Raw genomic sequence first — 19,143 nt, 5'->3', positions numbered from 1 at the left:
AGTCGTGAAGGATCCATCGATGTGTGCATATCACGAGTCTGGAACGGAGAATGGGTTTCGACTAAGCCTATTAGGAAAATAACGCGTTGTTGCTTGTTGGGTGATTGTAACTGTGACCAGTTGCATGGCTCTATTTGCAGCGACTGGCAACCGAATATGGAGCAGCAGCCGGCGCCTTTCAAACAACAGACAGATACCAAAATAGGACAGGAGAGAACGTCCTGAGAGCTAATTTGAGGTTCATGTTTAGAGAAGAGTGTCGCATTGGCTCGAGGGGACAGGCCATTATACAGTCACATTGTTGAACAACAAGAGCCATTCATGGAAATACAGAGGTAAGCGCTACTATCTCTACTTAAATTATTACCGTTAGACCTGTTTAATAATTTATTAGAACAAAATCGGTCAAGTCTGAGGAACATTTAACAAAGGAGTTATTTACGTTATTTAAAAGCAACAATCGGCAATGACGCAAGATTGCTATTGAATTATTAAATGCGAACGTGATACTCATACTCCCAAGGGCGTATCGTCATAGAGGCCAATGGGGCCATGGCCCGGTCTGGAAAACTCTGCTCCCCCAGGGGAAAAAAAAACAAAAAATCAACATAACAACATTAGCACCCCATCACCCATTCTGTTGTAGCCAACCACAGAAATTCGCCTTTGTTTTCAAATCGGGCTTATTTGCATTCGGCCGGATTGTTAATGGGTGGCCATTAAAAACCGGTTTCCCCGTCAAACCATCGTTGCGCGAGCCCCCCCCCCCCCCCCCCCGCCGGCCCGCGAGGGAGGTTTAAGAATCTGGCCCGGTCCACGTTAGAACCCACCATACGCTACTGCATACTCCACTTAAATGTTATTCCCTTGTCAAGCCTTAAGGTCATCAATAATTCATGCGTTTATTTATTAAGCCATTTAAGTGTCTTATTTATTTATGTATTTTTTTTGTTGTTGTTCGTTTACAGTTGCCATGTCAGCTATTCAGATCCGAAGCTACAGATACGAGTTCTGTGATAATGACCATGCCAGCGAGATATTGGGTGCTCTGAAGAAATTCTACGATGATGGTGTGTTTACAGACGTCACCCTGCAATGTGCCACGGGACAGGTCCTTCACTGTCACAAGGCAGTTCTGTCAGCTCGGAGCTCCTATTTTAAAGCCATGTTCACAGCTGACATGAAAGAGCGGTCAAATGATATCATCAAAATGACGGGGGTTGATTATGAGGTTCTCCTTGCCTTGGTGAACTACATCTACACTGCTCAAGTCTGCATCGCTGAGAGCAACGTGCAGAGCCTGCTGGAAGCTGCCGACCTTCTGCAATTTAACTCCTTGAAGCAGGCATGTGAGGGCTTTCTTGGTCGTTTTCTGGACGTGGACAACTGCCTGGGCATACATAGCTTTGCTCAGCTGCACGTCTGTCCTGCCCTGGAGAGAGAGTCTCGCAGAGTCATCCTCAGCAGGTTTGAGGAGCTCATTCACCAGGAAGAATTCCTAGAGCTGGACCATGACAATTTAAAATCAGTTTTGTCTGCTAAGAACCTCAACGTATGGAAGGAAGACATGCTGATAGATTCTGTGGCCAACTGGGTCACCTATGACTTAGATAATCGTATTTGCCATGTCAAGGACCTGCTGCATTCCATCCATCTGGAGCTAGATGAGATCTACTTCAAGGCTACTCTGGGTATGCAGAGACCATGTTTACTGGGTAACGATGGGCTTAAACCTATAATCACCCAGGCTTTAAAGTCCAGCTGCAAGGAAATGGCTGCAAATGGCAAGAAAATGTATATCATTGGAGGATACTATTGGCACCCCCTTTCTGAAGTTCACATATGGGATCCAATAAGCAACACATGGGTACAGGGAAAGGACATGCCTGACCATAGAAGAGAGAGCTACAGTGTAAGTTTACTAGGAGGAAATATCTATGTGACGGGTGGTTACCTGACCAACACCGTTGAGTCTCTGGACACAGTTTCAATCTATAACTGTGACTACAATGAATGGACTGAGGGATGTCCCATGATTACATCCAGATACTACCATTGCTCTGTGGCTTTACTCGGCTGCATCTATGCCATTGGAGGATATAGAGGAGGAGTTGCTGTTCAGGAGACAGAATTTTATGATCCTTTAAAAAAGAGATGGTTTTCTGTGGCCAAGATGATACAAGGTATACAAAATGTCCTTTTGTATACGTTATTCATTGTGTGTACACTAGTAATCTGATAACATACCTTGACATATTTATTACTGAACTTTTTTTTAACTGATGATAAACTGAACCCAAACATTTAATGATTTCTTGTTCTCCAAAGGTGTAGGCAATGCCACTGCCTGTGTGATGGGAGACAGAATTTATGTAACTGGAGGTCATTATGGATCCAGAGGAAGCTGCACCTATGAAAAGATCCAGGTTTATAGGCCAGACATCAATGAGTGGAGCATCGTTACTATAAGCCCTCACCCAGGTACGTGTATGAAAACATTTATAATGAACCACCACTGTCTCCTCTGTCTCTTTCTTTCCAGTGTCTTTTGTTGAGATTCTGAATTCTTAACTCCCCTGATCTTTAAACCAATCCAGTGGATCAGATTGTAAATACCATAATTTATTTATTTCACTGCAGATAGTCTACATATTCAATTTAAAATCATCCTTAACCCTTAAATTCAATTAATTCTTTCAAAATCTTGCTTTATTTGATGGCCATCCTTCCTGTCCTGGCATTTGCCCTTTGTGCCCTCAAAAAATGGACATTACAATATGCTGCTCCAAACAGAGTGACAGAAGACAAATTATGTGCAAATGCCAATACCCCAACAACAAAAGGGGGCACAATTATGATTTTTTAATGTAGAGTGGTCTAGTTAGGCTACATATTTATGTGTTAGACAAAATGCAGTTTTATGTGCCGTGAACATTAGGATATGCAGTTCGTACTGCATATCCTAGTGTAGAGTATAAGGGATTTTTTGTTTTTGTTTTGTAAAAATAAGTGCTAAATAGCTCTATGTTGTGATAGCAATAATTGCCAGTGTTTGTTCAATAACAGTGTCTCCTGTTTCTCCAGAGAACAGAAAAGATTTGTTTAGGTTGTGAATTAATTTGATCCAATCAGGCTTTTCCCATGTATGAGAACATTTATAATGAAGAGTGCAGATACATATATACAGTCAAATCCTCAGTGTTGATTTAACTGAGAGTTTACAAATCTGAGGATATTACTATGTAGTGAATACTGATTTCCCAATGTGATCCCCCCCAGAGTATGGCCTCTGCTCTGTATCTCTCAACGATAACCTGTATTTAGTGGGTGGACAGACGTCCATCGCAGACTGCTATGACTCCAAGAGGAACGAATGGAGGCCGATGTCAGTCATGAAGGAGAGAAGGATGGAGTGTGGGGCTGTTGTAATAAATGGCTGTATTTATGTGACAGGGGGGTACTCTTACTCAAAAGGGACATATCTCCAGAGCATTGAGAAATATGACCCTGAACTGGACACGTGGGAGATTGTAGGAACCCTCCCCAGCGCAGCCAGATCACATGGATGTGTTTGTGTTTACAGTGTTTAATGTCAATTCTTTAATACAAGAACTGTGCCATATTAACGCCATTATTTTTTATTGCAAAGAACATAAATGCAAAGGTAACCAACCTATGGCCTATTTGTCATAGTTACCCCCACATAGGGACACATAACCTCCCCAACTCAGGAGAATCTTGTTAATGTTTTTTTTTCCCTCAAAAACTTAGCAACTGTTCTGGTTATAAAACATGTACACAAAATACAAACAGCCACAACACTTATATAAACCACCTTTTTGTTAATGTTTGATTAGTTTTCATGTCAGTTACTTTTGTATTTCAAATTTTGTAAATAGAAAGAAAATTATGAGGATTTTAAACCCTGGTATAAATGCACCAAAGTGCACTGAGACACCAGCAGTCTCTTTATTATCTGTTTTTGTGTATAGATAAAACCCGGCTGGAGCCATATTTCTGCAACTATTAAAATAAATCATTATTACAATTGAGAAATGAGTGGTTCCTGTCTCAAAGTATTGCAGTAAGCTTGCCTACATATTGACATTAATAGTGATAGGAGCGATAACATTGTTTTGGGATGAAAATGACTATAAATACTGTATGTTTGAAGTTCAGTTTGTCAGCTTAAAGTCGACTGTATGTTTTAGCCACTTTAAATTAATTGTTAAATTATTGTAGGCCCATCTTAAATGCATTGTTTAATCATTTTTTAACAAATACATTATTCCAATGCTTTATTGTTTGTCCTGAGAGTAATCTAATATGAAATTGCACCTGCAGCCAATTTGCATGGTTTTCATGGTGCTCTAGGTCTTTAGGTGGTTGAATATGTTTCATGCTCCCAGGGGGATCCAATTCATTTGCCAGTTGTCAAGTTTATCATTTATATGGCATATAAATCATCACCTGCGGTATCAATACATTATTCTGTCGAGGGCAAGAATTTCAGGGAGGGTTGCCCCTCAGTTTGGCCTTGTGCCCCTCAATAAAATGGCATGCCCTGAGGCCACAGTGGCCTTAATGCCCCAGCTGACTGTACCACTGTCTCCTCTGTCTCTTTCTTGTCAATATGTAGTAGACACCAGTGTCTCTTTCTTTCAGTGTCTTTTGTTGAGATTCTGAATTCTTCACTACCCTGACTCTCCATCTTTAAAACAATCCAGTGGATCAGATTGTAAATACCATAACGTATTTATTTCACTGCAGATAGTCTACATATTACATTTAAAAACATCCTTAACCCTTAAATTCAATTATTTTTTTAAATTCTTGTTTTATTTGATGGCCTTCCTTCCTGCCCTGGCATTTGTCCTTTGTGCCCTCAAAAATGGACAACACCAAAGGCCAAGTGGCCTTGCCCCTAAAATGACGAAATTCCAGGCCTGATTGTGTCCATATCGAATTTTAGATTATTATTATTAATCTAATTAGTATTATTATAAATGTATTAGCTACATCTAGTCTCTCAAAAAATATTGGAAACACCAGGTAGCCTACAATATGCTGCTCGAAACAGAGTGACAGAAGACAAATTATGTGCACATGCCAATACCTCAACAGCAAAAGGGCACACAATTATGATTTATTAATGTAGTAACAGGGTCTCCTGTTTTTCCAGCTCTTTAGTAAACAGAAAAAAAAATGTAGGTTGTGAATTAATTTGATCCAATCAGGAGAGAAAATTCATACACAGCACAGGATACAGCATAAATAGGTGAAATGGGAAGTAATGACAAAAGAAATGAGCAGACCAAATTGGAACTGGAACACTAAATAGGAAGGCCTACTCTCATGATTGGCAGGAAATTGGTAACCCACATGAAAATGTATTTTATGTTTAATAGACCAATTATTTGTTTACTAACAAATTAGACTGGACGCACAGGTGATTGTTTCACGCAATCAATGTCCAACCTGTTGTTTCGGGGTGCGCTGGTTTCAGTACACCCCAACCCCCACAGACCCCTGTTACTGAAGAAACAGATAGCAATGATTACTATCATAATATAGAGCTTTAACCTTTTAACAAAAAACAAACAAAAAAACTAACCACTTATGATATGATGAATCTATTGATAGATTGATTGCATTTATTTGGTAATAATGTATATGTATAAATAAATAAATACAATCAAATACAATATATAAACTATATTGATAAGAACAAATAAAGTTGTGGTCTGGTCCTCTATAAATGCGTTCCAAATGCGCATGTGCACTCTTTAAAGGCGACGTGTTTGCGTTTGATCCTCAACGCCCTCCGTAGCACGCCGCCACGCATTTCCTCGTTCACACAACGTGCAAAACACGCAGGGCAGGGGGAAATAAGTTAATAGTTGGGTTAGAAATAAAACACTCTCAGAGAACCGTGATCATCAAAGTAAGTATGGCCTTTCTTGTAGTTAAAAGTATTGACATGTAGCTCTTTTAATTAGTTAAATGTGTTTTAACAGGCTAAAATACAAGCACTGGTTGGTTAAAAAATGCCCGGGTAGTGGTCGGCGGCTAATAAAGTTCCATTTTGTTCTGAATGTCAACCTTTTTGATTGGGTAAGGTTGCTAGACATCGAAGATTGGCAAAGTAATTTGTGATATTTAGGACATGAGCATAAATTCCGTAAAATGCGAGAACGTGTTATGTGGTCAAATCAAACACAGTTGAGTCAGCAGGACAAGAGCTAGCAGATTAGCCAAATGAGCTAGCATGCCGGTTACAGCTTGCTGGTAGCAGCATCAGCATGCTGGCTGCAGCGTTGATGTAGGTTCATAATGATTCAGGGTTTCTATAATTCATGCTTGAACTCATAAACAATTTGCATAACGGGCGTTGTCGGCCTGGCTACAATGATAACCACATGTATTCAGTTAACAGAGTAGATGCGGTGTACTACTCGCTGAGACGTGATTGCCTTAAATCAGCCATTGTAGAAATTGGTACGTCATTTTCACCAACCCTCATGCGATTGTTCTTTACGTCACAGAACAATCATGGCAGAAACCCAACAAGAAATGTCTTCAGTTGAGAAGAATGTGGCTCGACAGATTGAGGTAATTTCGTTACATCATTATTAATAATGTTGATAATGCCGTCAATACCAATCATTTTAATAATGCTGTCGTATCTCAATTCTTACTATAGTACTACTTTGGGGATCACAACCTTCCAAGAGACAAGTTTCTAAAGGAACAGCTGCAGGTTGATGATGGCTGGGTGACTTTGGAAACCATGCTTAAATTTAACAGGTCTGTTATATACTTTAATGTGTCCCATCATGATAAAAAAAAAAACAAGTATTTACTATTATGGCCATAGCAATCAGAAAACAGACACACATTCAGTAGTTTGCAACAAATAACACTTTAATTTGGTGTGTATGTATATATTATAAAGTTAGGCTTAATTTGATTCTACTATTGTTAATCATGGGAATTGACGTTAATTTTGAACTTGAGCATTAAATATGTACATTATACATTTATGCATTGTTATACTCTTCTCAGACTTAAGTGTATAACCACAGATCCCAACGTGATCGTGTCGGCTCTTCAAAAGTCAAAGACTGGACTTCTGGAAGTCAGTGATGACAAGACAAAAGTCAGGAGGTCTGCAGAGAAACCCTTACCGGAACTAAATGATGAATACAAAGATGCCGTCAAACACAAATCTGTGTACATTGTAGGTTACTATTTGCATGCACACAGAAGTATTTAACTTTATATATATATGACAGTGCTCTTGAATGAAAGGCTTTTCTATGTGCTGTTTAGAAAGGTTTTCCATTAGAGACAACCCTTGATGAGGTCCAGGAGTGGTTCAATGGGAAAGCCACTGTAGAAAACATTCAGATGAGGAAAACCCTGCAACGACAATTTAAGGTAAAGTACACTTACACTATGTGCGCCCCCCCCCCCCCCGTTTTCAGGGGCATTTTTTGGGATTGGTACCATAATGATTACACTGATACACTCTGTTCTGACATTCATTATTTTGACAGGGCTCAGTGTTTGTGTGTTTTGACACTGAGGAAGCAGTCAAAAAATTCATGGAACGTTCAGACGTAAAATCATTCAAGGACAACGAGATGATCGTGCTCACAAGGTATGTAATATTGGAGTGGGAAGGAAAAAGTGGGTTGTGTTCTGATGTCAAAGCTGCTTTTAACAGTTAATATAAAAAAACTATTGAATAAACCTGTTTGTTTGGATTGAGAAATAATTTGCTCATCATTTTCAAAGTTAAACAAGCATGGATTGCCATGTTTGATTGTGCGCTACAATAATTTGTTCTTGCTGTTCTTTTGCAGAGAGGAGTATCATGCAAAGAAAGCAGAGGAGCGAAAACAGCACAAAGCAGAATCAAAGGCGAAAGCTAGACAGTAATGACAACACAATGTTTCCCCTGTGTGCCATAGAAATGCATATTCAATGTATGATGGAAGATTGACTGCAAATACCTCTTTTTCTAGGGACAAGGAAGAAAAGCAAAAAAATGTGGAGGACAAGGAAATGGTAAGATCTCCTACTGCACTGCTTAAAAGCTGCATTGTGCGGTATGCAGCCCCTACTGACTAACAAGGGGGAGTATGTTGTTATGTGCTGAAATAAGACTAAGAAGTGAAAGTTGCCATCCATAATATGAACTCAAGAATTAATAAATAATTTACTTTCAGGGTCTGCTTTTGGATGAACAGACAGGCTGCTTGCTGAAGTTTTCAGGGGAACTTGAGCAAGTTTCAAGAGAGGATTTCCATGCATTGTTCTCTGGGCATGGCAAGATTAAATGGGTTGATTTTGCAAGGGGTGCTAAAGAGGTAATTAATCTGTCCACCATTGACATTAAATGAATTGCACCACGAATACCTCTATCTATGATTTATATATAACAATATATCTGTTGTCGTGAAGGGCACCCTGCTTTTTGATGGGAATGCAAAGGAGGCTTTTGATAAGGCAAAGGAAGCAAATGGAGGGGCTTTGCAAGTAAAGGACCATGATGTTGTATGGGAGGTACTTGAGGGAGATGTAGAGAAAGACGTGTTGAAGAAGATAATTGAGACCCAGCAGGAGATGCACAGCAGAAACAAAAGCAAAGGTGAATTATTTTAAACATCTTTGTTGATTTAATACATTGGTCAGACTATGTATATGCTTTGACTTTAGTACTCTTGTACTTTTAAACTAACAGGCGGTAGAGGGAGAGGAGGTGGCAGAGGAAGAGGAGGCCGAAGGGGAAGGGGTGGCAGAGATCATGACAGAACACAGTACCAAGGCAAGAAGACTAAATTTGACAGCGACGATGAGGATAGTAAGACATTTTTGTCTGAAATCAAGACATTCATCAAGGCAGAGGATGGTAAGACATTTTTGTTTGAAATCAAGACATTCATCAAGGCATTCATTGTTTTCAAAACCAAAAACTTGACCAAACTTTGTCTTTTCAGCACCAAGCCCGAAGAAGCGGGCGCTAGAAGGAAATGCCGATTCCCCAGCAGCAAAGGTTGTGAAAACGGAAACTGGATCAAAGTCATGAGGTTACAAATGACATTTATTTTGAAAAAGCTTTTATTATATAGGCTACATGGAAAACACAAAAGTCCATTCCAGTGGAATTGTCATGCTTTGGAGAACCGTAGAAAGTCCACTTTGATGTCAACCTAGAGAACAATTTGGAATGTCAGTTTTCAGTCCCAGTATATTGTGCCTCTTAAAATGTACCTATGTTTTTCCTGAGCTCTTTTAATTTGCTTTCCTGAGATTATGCTTTTTAATTTGTTTAACATGGATAATGCTCCTTGGACTTCTAACAGTCATTTAGTTTCTGCACACAATCGTTTTAGTTTTTTTTTTTTGTATAAAGATTTGCGTGACAATTAAGACCTGTGTGCCATTGCATTCTCATATTCTTGGTTTAGTTAAAAAAGCATGGTTAAAAAGCATTAACTTTGTTCTAAGTTCTTGTGAATAAACCTTTTTTTTTGTACATACTTGTGTCAATGGAGTACATGTCATACTTCAGGATCATATTTAACATGCTGCTTATCTATGCTTGATAACTGAGACTACTACAAAAGTCAATTGTTAGTATCACATACCGATTTCTTTTTGTGGAACTTGTAAGAAGCTGGCAAATCGTACCGGAGTTCTGTCAAGGGGGGGGGGGGGAATTAATAAGTTAATTAATCCATCAATTAATTAGATTTGCTTTAGTCTGAATAATAATGCTTGAATTTGCTTCTCTCACCTGCAATTACTTCCATCTTCACTGCCCAGTCACCAGCCTTCTTTTGTATGTGCTGCAGATCAGGTGATTAATTATACAACTGAAATGTACACTGCTATATTTTACCATACCATAATACAATACTTACATCTCGTGTTGATGTTTTATGAAGTGAATATACTGTTGTTGCCATCGTCAGCGCTTTCCTGAGAAACCTCATATCCATACCTGAAATGATAAAGAGTTCATAACCCCTGGAACAACTATCTGTACATAATCAAATGAATGCTCTACTAACCTTGGTTGTGTTTTGTGCCAAATGGAGGATTCATTATCACGGTGTCAAACTTGTTAGCAAAGGCCTCTGCATCCAAGGAACACATGTCACATTGGACCAGGTCTACATTTGGAATCTCAAATTCCTCTGCATTCCTTTTGAATATATCGAGAGCTTCGTGATCAACGTCAAAGCCGACACACAAGCTGAAATATACAAGCCAATGTTTAGATTTATTATAAAGCAACGTGGTTATATTTATATTGCTGATTAAATCAGAAAAGTTAAGGAATGTTGTGTTTGGTAGATTTTGTTTGCTGCAACAATGCAATGGCAATAACTTTTAAACCGTTAAGTCAGTTTATTTCCATTTTAGTGTGTGGGGTGCTACCATGCGCCAATGCCACACAGTTTATTTATTATAATGGCTATTATTGTGGGACACTTACCCCGCATCAAGCATCGCCGCTCCAATGCTGAGAACTCCACATCCACATCCCAAATCTGCGACCAGTTTCCCCTCGATGTCATCAAATGTATTGTGGATTGTGTACAGCATGCATGCTGTTAAATAGACAAATGTAAGTAACGCTACTCTGCAGTTGCACAATTAACACAATCTTGATCTTTTAACACTTGAATCTTGATCTTGAACACCTCACCTGCAATATGAGGACTGGTTGGATACTGTTCAAGGAGGATCTTCGGTTCTTCAAATACATCCACTTGTTGAAGGCAGCTTTCTAATTCTTTCAATTTCATGTTTGTTTATGAATCGGTTGTGTATTCACTGCGGTTCCACCTGAAGACAAGTTCAGAAACTACACAACAAAATGTTCTTGGCTTGGAGCATGGTTGAAAAGGGCGACTTCCGCAGACGCACAAGTGTGCATCAGCAAAACAAACCGAGACGAAATCGCTACGCATCATATCGGTTCCACGTCTGACGTCTCCAGACCTTTTCACACTAAAATGGGTCCAAATTGACTTGCAAAAAAAACATGCAACTTGTGGACATAAATAATCGTTATATACATATATAACACGTATTCGATAATAATATATACATATTCGAGGACCATATATATGTGTGTATATATATATATTATTATTATTTGTATTATTATTTATGCGTTTGTAAAAGTCAGACTCGATAACATACATTGTATGGTAGTCTTGATCCAAGGCTAATAATACTATGTGTGTGTGAGAGAGAGAGAGAAAGAAAGAAAGGAAGAGAAATCACTCAATAAATTACTACGAGGCGTCTGTCTGTGGTTGTATCGCGAGAAAGCCCGAGAACATGGCAACAAGACAACAAAAATAAATTTGTGTGGACAACAAGCCAGAGAGAGTGCATGATGGCGGCGTCGCTGCTGCTACGCCGGGACAAGAAGGCTACTGCCACCCAGCTGAAGGCAGACCTCAGTCGGACTGACAATAGCTCTGCTGTCCGGCAACTCAACGAGCTGCTCGATTCTGTCCTGAATCCCGAGAATCCCGCGGCGGACACCGAGGCTCTCGACTGGTGCAAATGTCTGATCGCGGGAGGAGGCGAGTCGTTCGAGGAGTTCTGCAAAACGGTCCGGTCCTACGATAATGCCACTCTGTGTGGCTTGGTCTGGACGGCCAATTTCGTGGCATATCGATGTCGGACCTGTGGCATTTCCCCGTGCATGTCACTGTGCGCCGAGTGTTTCAACAACGGAGACCACACGGGCCACGATTTCAACATGTTCAGGAGTCAGGCTGGCGGGGCCTGTGACTGTGGAGACAGTAATGTCATGCGAGAGAGTGGGTAAGTAAAAAGAGGCTATGCTAGCTATGCTAACGCTAGCAGTGTTGGCAGGTTTTGAGAGAGAAACGAGCAACCGGGTCCACGAAAACAAGCCCAAAAGAAGCGAGCCCTTTAAACGTATACATTGGCTATTTGAAAATAGCCGATCTACAAGCTCACAACGCGTCACGCTGCGACGTGTTGTTAGCTAGTAGATCTGATATTTTAAAAAAAATCTTGAAGAAATGTTTTAATATTTTTTTGAAACATTTTAGCAACACACATCTTGTATGGGGGGTCCCTGGCTTAAAACATTTTCAGTTGGGGGTTATAGGGACAAATGCATGTCAATTTTGCGGTCCATGACATATACATGTTTCAGAAGCACTGGTTTAAATATTTTTTGGGGGAAATAAGCCCAAACAAGCAACATACACTTTAGAAACAATAAGCCCAAAAAACGCAACTACCAATTTACAAGCAACTTTACAGAAAAACAAGTCGCTTATAATAATAATAATAATAAACGGGCATGGCAACACTGAACGCTAGCTGCTTGCTATAGTGCCCCGTTTGACAGGTCTTGAATGCAAAAACAAGCTAACTAATGTTACCAAGGTAGCTAACGTCACTGAGTTACACGGCTTACAACACTATCCCCAAGATGATTCTGACACTAATTCTGGAGCTAATTAATTAGTATCAGCAATTAAATATTCCAATGATTATGAAATCTCCCGGTTGAAAAGCATGACAAGTCAAAAATATACTGGTTACCTAGCCAGGCTAGCCTAGCTTATAATGATGATGCTTAACTGAACATTATTACGATAAGCATTGCTGACAATAAGCAGAGCTTACAGTACATTGGGCCCATCCCATAATGGAATGGGTAGCTGCTAGATGATTACGAATTGGTTAGTATGTATTAGTGAGAGATGTCCTTTCCTGCTGTATCCCCCGTCAACTTTTGTCAGTAATCATCAGCAGTGGTGTAAATGTATTCAAGTATTACAAAACATACATTATCCACATTCAGCCCCATACATATCGACCATTTGAAAATGGCTGATCTACAAGCTCGCTATGCATTGTGAGCTTGTAGATCTGCTATTTTCAAAAGATTTGAATACATTTTATACATTTGAAACTTGGGACATTCTGCATAATGAGTACTGTCTGCTATTGGTACTTTAAGTACATTTTGATACCAATACCTTTGTACTGTTCTGTAAGTACATTTTGACAGAGTTTTTCTATATTGCAGTATTTAAAACATTTTAGTACTTTTTCCACCACTGGTCATCAGTGAGCCTGCTTGTGAAAATAACAGTTTGCATATGCTACAATAATCAAATACACACCTACATGTACATTAACTGTGATATTTTGTGACAGATTTTGCAGACGGCATCGATTAAGAACGGGGGAGAATGTTCCGTCAGTCCCTCGAGACCTCCTACTGATGTCTGAGATGGTCCTTCCTCGCTTCATCATCTGTATCATTCAGTATCTAAGAGATGGATACACTGAACCAGGTAAATACTCAACTGGCATCTTCTTCTCACTGGGAAGATACACATCTATTTAACTTGGATTTTGTGCTATATGCTATTTATTTCCCTTATTTGTTTTAGCATTACTAGCCTGTAATAGACTAGTCCAAAAGTAAAGGCTTATCCATTGTTGAGAATGCCGGTTAATGTTTTTAATTTTTATTTATTGTGTTTTTTAATGTTTGTTCGGTTTAATACAAATGGTGAGAAAGATGCCTATTGGAGTTGAATGGAAAAGAAAAACTAATTGCTGGACACCAGTTTTCTACAACTCGGACCTTTTCAAGAAAGGCTTGATTGTCCAGTGTGTCCCTCCTTGATCATGATGTTTATCTCTTATCTTGCTTTGCTAGACACCTCAAGTGACAGAGATCTACAGAAGGTCCTTCAACAGCTGGAGCCTCAGATCTCCTTCCTAGAGGAGCTTACGAAGATGGGAGGAGCCATGAGAACTGTTCTTACAAAGATCCTGACCAATCAGCAAACGTTCAAGGAGTTGAGCATGGGTAAATATCTACATAATTTCAAGCTGTTTTTGAGATAGTAATTTTGTTAAACAGCTAGATAAATCATAACTTAATTTAACACTGACTCTTATTGGTTAATACGCATATTGCATACATTTAAATGCCGCTGCACAATGTTGACAAAATAATCATGTTATGCCCCCCCCCCCCCACAAAGATAATAAGGTACATTTGTGAAGGCAGACAATATGAAAATTATTTTCAGCCACTGAAAAACAAAAATGATGAAAAATATCTTAAAAAATAAAAATTGAAGGGAAAATCTGATAATACTACTCGTTTGGTTTAATGACATGTTAAAAAATTTATTACTTAATCTGTACACCTATCATGTTCTTTTTCTTAGGGTGGCATTTGTGATTTGGAAATGGCAGCCAGACATCGATACACAGTTTACATTTTTATTTTATTTCTTTCTTTCAGGTCAAGAGGAGAATGTGTATGCTAAACAGAACTACGACAAGTATTTGTCAGCACTGAAGAATTCAGGTCTGGTGTCTGTAGAGGAGAGGGCTCAGGCTGTGGCTGCAGATGGAGCAGAGGGTGGAGCTGGAGCATTGGGCTTATTGGGTATGACATCAGTTAAAGGGTCCTGAAACCATAGACATAATATACGTAGATGCCATTGGATCATACGTCAACGTCGCTGCCATTCTGGAATGGACAAGTTGCCATACTGTAAATCCACTGCAAGAAATATGTCTGAGTTGTATATAAGTAACTGAAACAATATTTTTTTCCCCTATTTTATAAACATAATTAGTGTTACTATCTACATAAGATAAGGTATTTTGGTATAAAACACAAAAAAATAACCAAGTATCTTTTATCATAAACTACATGTCTGATATCTGTAACAACCAAACCGCTTGAAAATTCGTAGAGAATGCAACGAGTTATGATAGTGGAGAGATCTCCTGCTTCAATAGACATACATGGGTCATGCATGCATTAGGAGGCATGGCTTGCCCCTGCCAATATTGCAGCCGTCTTGATGCGTCGCTTAATTGAACAACAGCCGTCAATGAGGTATATATGTATTATATCGATGGCTGATTTTGTAGCTTGTTTTCCAGTTTGGGTTATAAACTACAGCAGATTAAAAACATATGGCTAGTAAGCAATGCAGCTGCAGCTAATAACATTAATTGGTGTGTTTTAGATTTAGTTGTGCCCAGCGCTATGGTTGTGCAAAAGTGCAAGTATAGACGGTAATTCTAACACACCTATTATTAATTTTATTAGCTGCTGCTGCGTTGCTTACATCATGGTGCACTATAAGGTCAGTGTCATGCAGCCAACCATGTTTTTACCATGCTGTAGTTTTGAACCTGAATTGTAAATAAATCCTACAAAATCATCCGAGGGTTTCATCCCTCTTAGAGCTCCATTATACTCCATTGCTACAAGTCCAGCTAGCTTGTAGATCTGTTCGTTTTGGCAAGCGACATGGTCGTACTGCAGACTATAAATTAGGCTTTACACTTTGTGTGCTGGAACTGTAGATGATGGTGGTGACAGTGATGTTTTAAAGGCTAATTCATGCACAACCCTTTCAACAAGACATATTTTAACCTGAAAAAAGGTGTTCATGCAAGGTAGCCATTAAGTGATATTTTCCCAACGTTCAATATAGGACTTAATGTCCAGTTAATTAGAAATGGAAACCAAGAATCCATGTCACGGGAGGTTTTCTTATTTTATCTCTCCATTCACTTGCATTGAATGTGCATTTAACACTTTAAAGTCTGAAGTTCCAAAGATTCTCTGATTCTACACATTCAATTATTCAATCAAGTGGCTGTTTCTCTTAGTTATTTCCATGCGTGTCGTAGCCTGGTAAACCCTCCCTCCGGAAATCTCATTTCCATTTGATTCCAGGAGTGAGTCTGGTATGAAGGCTTGTATGGGCGTTTCTAGCGCATTACCAAAAACCGAGCCTATCAGCGTCGTCGCTCATCGTTCTGTGATTGACAGCGACAGTTGGCCAATCAGGTGGCGAGTTCGAGTGAGCCCGAATGAAGCCGAGTGCAGCCTGAGTGCAGCCGACAAAAGACGAACGGCAGCCATTGTTGTTTGTGCGAGTGCCTTCACTTCTTACTTTCAAACTCTCAAACTTCTTTTTTTGAGGCGCAGAATTTACTTTTAAGATATCGTTTGGATAGAATTGAGTTGTTTAACTTCATATATGTGGTCAATTAATCATGACAGAGCCTATTTAAAAATAAAAATTCAGAGAACCGGCAGGGGCGGGTAGTGACACGCATGTATCCGAATAAGGCAACCTATTTTGGGCATGGCCATCTCAAAAGTCCCGTTGCGTCACATTAGTCTGGAGGTGGTAAAAACGCACTGCAATTGGCTGAAGGGGAACAACGATCATTGGCTGAAGGGGTTGTCAGTCAACGGTATTACTCCCGCCCAACTCCAGCCCACAGCCAATATTGCAGAATGGGCGATCATGCCAGACTCACTCCTGGAATCAAATGGAAATGAGATTTCCGGAGGGAGGGTTTACCAGGCTATGCATGTCGTTAGTGTAATCATAATTTTGAAACACCAGTAGACTGTCCATTTTGTATGTCAGCCAAATGGCAGCTCCATTTCATGCAAAACTTGTACAAAAGAAAAAGAACACACCAATAAATCACTTCTCTGCAAAACTTTGGCAGACGCTATGGAGGAATACATTCATACAGCAAACACCTAGTAGTTGGATAGGTTATTGAAAAACCCATCTATCACAGAATCTATATATATATATATATATATATATATATATATATATATATATATATATATATATATATATATATATATATATATAAAATTCTGTACTTTTTGTCTTCTCAATGCTAGTGGATGAGGAGGTAAAATACCTCTTTGTTAGAGGCATGGAATCTTGGTGAGTCCATTTCTATATGTAATGGACATTGATAACTGGATATCAAGCCCTATATTGAACGTTGGGAAAATATTGCTTTAACCCCGCAATGGTCTTAATCAATTGTTTCTTTTTTCCCCAGGAGCCACTGCACCGAGCAGCCCCGATGAGTCAAGTAAAGAGGTATGTGTTGATATAATCTCAAACCAGGGCTCATCATGATGCTTATTCCATTGTAGTTTAGTGACTATCATTATGTGCTTATTATCTTTATCTCAACCAGTCTATTGTCACTGTTAAGCCTGTGTGATGTCCGCTGCTTCATTGGTGGTAACATCTCCTTCTTTTTCCTCAAAGGAGGACCAAGATGGTGGCCAGTCTGTTGGACAGCGAAAGAGGGTGAAGCTGAGTAGCACTACCAAAGGTAACTGAATTCCCATAAGTTACTCATACTGCATGTTAAAAGTTATTAGAGGAGGCCTGTCTTAATCTGTCCCTTTTCTGCCCCTAGACCAATCTATTATGGATTCTCTGAAACACAAATGCTTTTTGGAGGAGTTGCTTTTTTGGACAATAAAATATGAGTTTCCTCAGAAGATGGTCACCTTCTTATTAAACATGTTGCCAGATCAAGACTACAAGGTAAATACTTTTCTGACAGAGTTCTGTTATACAGGTTTGTAAATAAGCTTGAATTAAAAGTTCTTATAATTTATTTGTATGGTTTTTATTTCCAGTTAATATTTCTTCATTATTTTGTGTGATTATGCCTAGACTTTATTCTTAGTTGTTGTTAAGTGCAAATACCTTTGCACTTTTCCCCTCTTAGGTTTTCAGAGTAAGAAGCATCAACACATGTGAATATTAGTCACATTAAGCCTCAATTATGTGATGGAAAAACTTGACAACTACTTTCTGTCATTCTCTTACAGATCACCTTCACAAAAACATTTGTTCAGCATTATGCATTCATTATGAAAACACTGATGAAAAGCCATGAGTCGGACACCATGTCCAACCGCATTGTGCATATTAGTGTACAGCTGTTTAGCAACGAAGAGCTGGCACGCCACGTAACTGAGGAGTGCCAACTGCTGGACATCATGGTCACTGTGCTGCTCTATATGATGGAGAGTTGCCTTATCAAAAGTGAACTTCAAGGTGAGTTGTCAGCCAGTTGGTATACTAAATATGTTGGGCTAAGATTGCCCTATTATCAACACGGGTATTAAGCAAGTAGTCTATTGATGGGGGAGAAGAATAATAACACCCCTAAATTAAGTCTAACGAGTTATACATTTTAAGCACACATGCTACATAGTTGCCACAGTCTCACAGCTACTGTATAAGGTTCTGGGTTCGAATGCCACCGTGGCTTTTGTGTGTTAGGAACTTACTTCTACCAGTGGCTCTTGACAAAACTCACTGGCTTTACTGTATTTTGAATACACGCCAGCAGTGGTATTCTGCTACCAAGTTCTGACATAGTGGCAAGGTTCAGTACATTGTCTATGGAGAGGAGCAACCGTGGCCAGACAGAGCAGCAGCCAACCAGAAGCGCCCTTGTGGTCTGAAATAGGTGTAGCCGTACACACACTAAACCGACTACTGTATAGAAGGTATAGAATATCGATTTAAACTAGTAGATGTGAAATTCATCAAGATTAAGTAACTGCTTGGTCTATTTCTTACCTAATGTATAGACAAGCTGTCGGATAGGGCACTGTGTGTCTGTACTTCCCCCTGTCTGTGAGCTCTCCCATCGGGCATAGCTGCCGACTTTAGCTGCCTGGAGCAGTGGAGCTCACGCTGGACCACAATTTGCTTATTTACAAGGCTGTCACTCATACCTTGGTCACAGCTATTTACTGTAATTCCGTACTGCAGAAATCCGCTCGCAGTTGTTAGTGTGAATTCAACATTAGAGCTTGAACTGTTCTCAGTTTGTGGAGAATGGAAAATAAATGCAATACTTTATGTACAATGCTCTGGCAGACAAGCTGCCATCTTCAGGATAAAATACGTAGTGCAAAATCAGGGCATAGCAATCTGGTCAGTCAGTAGCATATTGGAAATAGAATGCTTAGACAGGTTAACAATTATAACCATAAAGTCTGATTCAAAATACCAGACTGTTCAAAATACAGTAAGAAAAAGGATGTATTGTACATACTGTATGTATGTACAATACATCCGAGTGGATTACAAAGTCAAGAATCAATCCCTACAGAATCTTTAACAAGATGAGTCCAAATCTTTAACTATGTCCATCTGGGTTTATTCCTGGTGCTCCAGTTCTATCTCATGCCAAAAGAAGGGATGTTGGGATCCTGCCATT

General features: G+C 39.4%; 4 protein-coding genes across 6 annotated transcripts in view; 3 read left to right on the top strand and 1 right to left on the bottom strand.

The window, feature by feature from the left end:
* The first annotated feature begins 199 nt into the window (after positions 1-199).
* Positions 200-4,521, top strand: klhl23 (kelch-like family member 23). The gene is made up of 4 exons (XM_084084664.1): positions 200-335; positions 969-2,183; positions 2,329-2,481; positions 3,280-4,521. Exons 2-4 carry the CDS (start codon positions 974-976, stop codon positions 3,588-3,590), a joined length of 1,674 nt encoding a protein of 557 aa, XP_083940790.1. The 5' UTR covers positions 200-335; positions 969-973; the 3' UTR covers positions 3,591-4,521.
* A 1,291-nt stretch (positions 4,522-5,812) lies between these two features.
* Positions 5,813-9,544, top strand: ssb (small RNA binding exonuclease protection factor La). Of its 2 annotated transcripts, none has more exons than XM_084083734.1 (12): positions 5,813-5,944; positions 6,546-6,612; positions 6,704-6,807; positions 7,066-7,240; positions 7,333-7,440; positions 7,560-7,663; positions 7,869-7,940; positions 8,031-8,073; positions 8,235-8,375; positions 8,470-8,656; positions 8,750-8,917; positions 9,006-9,544. In XM_084083734.1, the coding sequence occupies exons 2-12, from the start codon at positions 6,553-6,555 to the stop codon at positions 9,092-9,094; spliced, it is 1,251 nt and encodes a 416-aa protein (XP_083939860.1). In that variant the 5' UTR covers positions 5,813-5,944; positions 6,546-6,552; the 3' UTR covers positions 9,095-9,544. The 2 variants fall into 2 exon arrangements, with proteins under 2 accessions (XP_083939860.1, XP_083939859.1); XM_084083733.1 differs by having other exon boundaries at positions 8,750-8,930; positions 9,013-9,544.
* On the bottom strand, positions 9,109-11,114 carry mettl5 (methyltransferase 5, N6-adenosine). Its single transcript, XM_084083735.1, has 7 exons — positions 10,724-11,114; positions 10,511-10,625; positions 10,083-10,267; positions 9,933-10,012; positions 9,806-9,857; positions 9,657-9,706; positions 9,109-9,218 (listed from the first exon to the last, which is right to left on the bottom strand). The coding sequence occupies exons 1-7, from the start codon at positions 10,821-10,823 to the stop codon at positions 9,177-9,179; spliced, it is 624 nt and encodes a 207-aa protein (XP_083939861.1). The 5' UTR covers positions 10,824-11,114; the 3' UTR covers positions 9,109-9,176.
* A 261-nt stretch (positions 11,115-11,375) lies between these two features.
* ubr3 (ubiquitin protein ligase E3 component n-recognin 3) overlaps positions 11,376-19,143 on the top strand; it is a 46,378-nt gene continuing 38,610 nt past the window's right edge. For both annotated transcript variants that reach the window (XM_084083732.1, XM_084083731.1), the window contains exons 1-8: positions 11,376-11,859; positions 13,237-13,376; positions 13,748-13,900; positions 14,345-14,491; positions 16,948-16,988; positions 17,163-17,229; positions 17,317-17,447; positions 17,738-17,966. In XM_084083732.1, coding sequence (XP_083939858.1) covers positions 11,420-11,859; positions 13,237-13,376; positions 13,748-13,900; positions 14,345-14,491; positions 16,948-16,988; positions 17,163-17,229; positions 17,317-17,447; positions 17,738-17,966 — 1,348 coding nt within the window. In that variant the 5' untranslated portion in view covers positions 11,376-11,419. The remainder of the gene's footprint in view (positions 11,860-13,236; positions 13,377-13,747; positions 13,901-14,344; positions 14,492-16,947; positions 16,989-17,162; positions 17,230-17,316; positions 17,448-17,737; positions 17,967-19,143) is intronic.

This window comes from Gymnoscopelus microlampas, assembly GCF_963454915.1.
Source record: "Gymnoscopelus microlampas genome assembly, chromosome: 17".
Classification (NCBI taxonomy): domain Eukaryota; kingdom Metazoa; phylum Chordata; class Actinopteri; order Myctophiformes; family Myctophidae; genus Gymnoscopelus; species Gymnoscopelus microlampas.
The sequence above is the reverse complement of the archived record's forward strand: the minus strand, read 5'-3'. Positions and strand labels throughout refer to the sequence as shown.

Excerpts from the sequence above, each read along its gene's own strand:
- klhl23 (XM_084084664.1), top strand. The coding sequence starts at position 974 with ATGTCAGCTATTCAGATCCGAAGCTACAGATACGAGTTCTGTGATAAT. Across the intron at positions 2,184-2,328 it reads TGTGGCCAAGATGATACAAG|GTGTAGGCAATGCCACTGCC; the intron begins GTATACAAAATG and ends TGTTCTCCAAAG. Across the intron at positions 2,482-3,279 it reads TACTATAAGCCCTCACCCAG|AGTATGGCCTCTGCTCTGTA; the intron begins GTACGTGTATGA and ends GATCCCCCCCAG.
- ssb (XM_084083733.1), top strand. The coding sequence starts at position 6,553 with ATGGCAGAAACCCAACAAGAAATGTCTTCAGTTGAGAAGAATGTGGCT. Across the intron at positions 7,941-8,030 it reads TCAAAGGCGAAAGCTAGACA|GGACAAGGAAGAAAAGCAAA; the intron begins GTAATGACAACA and ends CTCTTTTTCTAG. Across the intron at positions 8,074-8,234 it reads ATGTGGAGGACAAGGAAATG|GGTCTGCTTTTGGATGAACA; the intron begins GTAAGATCTCCT and ends ATTTACTTTCAG.
- mettl5 (XM_084083735.1), bottom strand. The coding sequence starts at position 10,823 with ATGAAATTGAAAGAATTAGAAAGCTGCCTTCAACAAGTGGATGTATTT. Across the intron at positions 10,626-10,723 it reads AACCAGTCCTCATATTGCAG|CATGCATGCTGTACACAATC; the intron begins GTGAGGTGTTCA and ends TCTATTTAACAG. Across the intron at positions 9,707-9,805 it reads GAAGATGGAAGTAATTGCAG|AACTCCGGTACGATTTGCCA; the intron begins GTGAGAGAAGCA and ends CCCCCTTGACAG.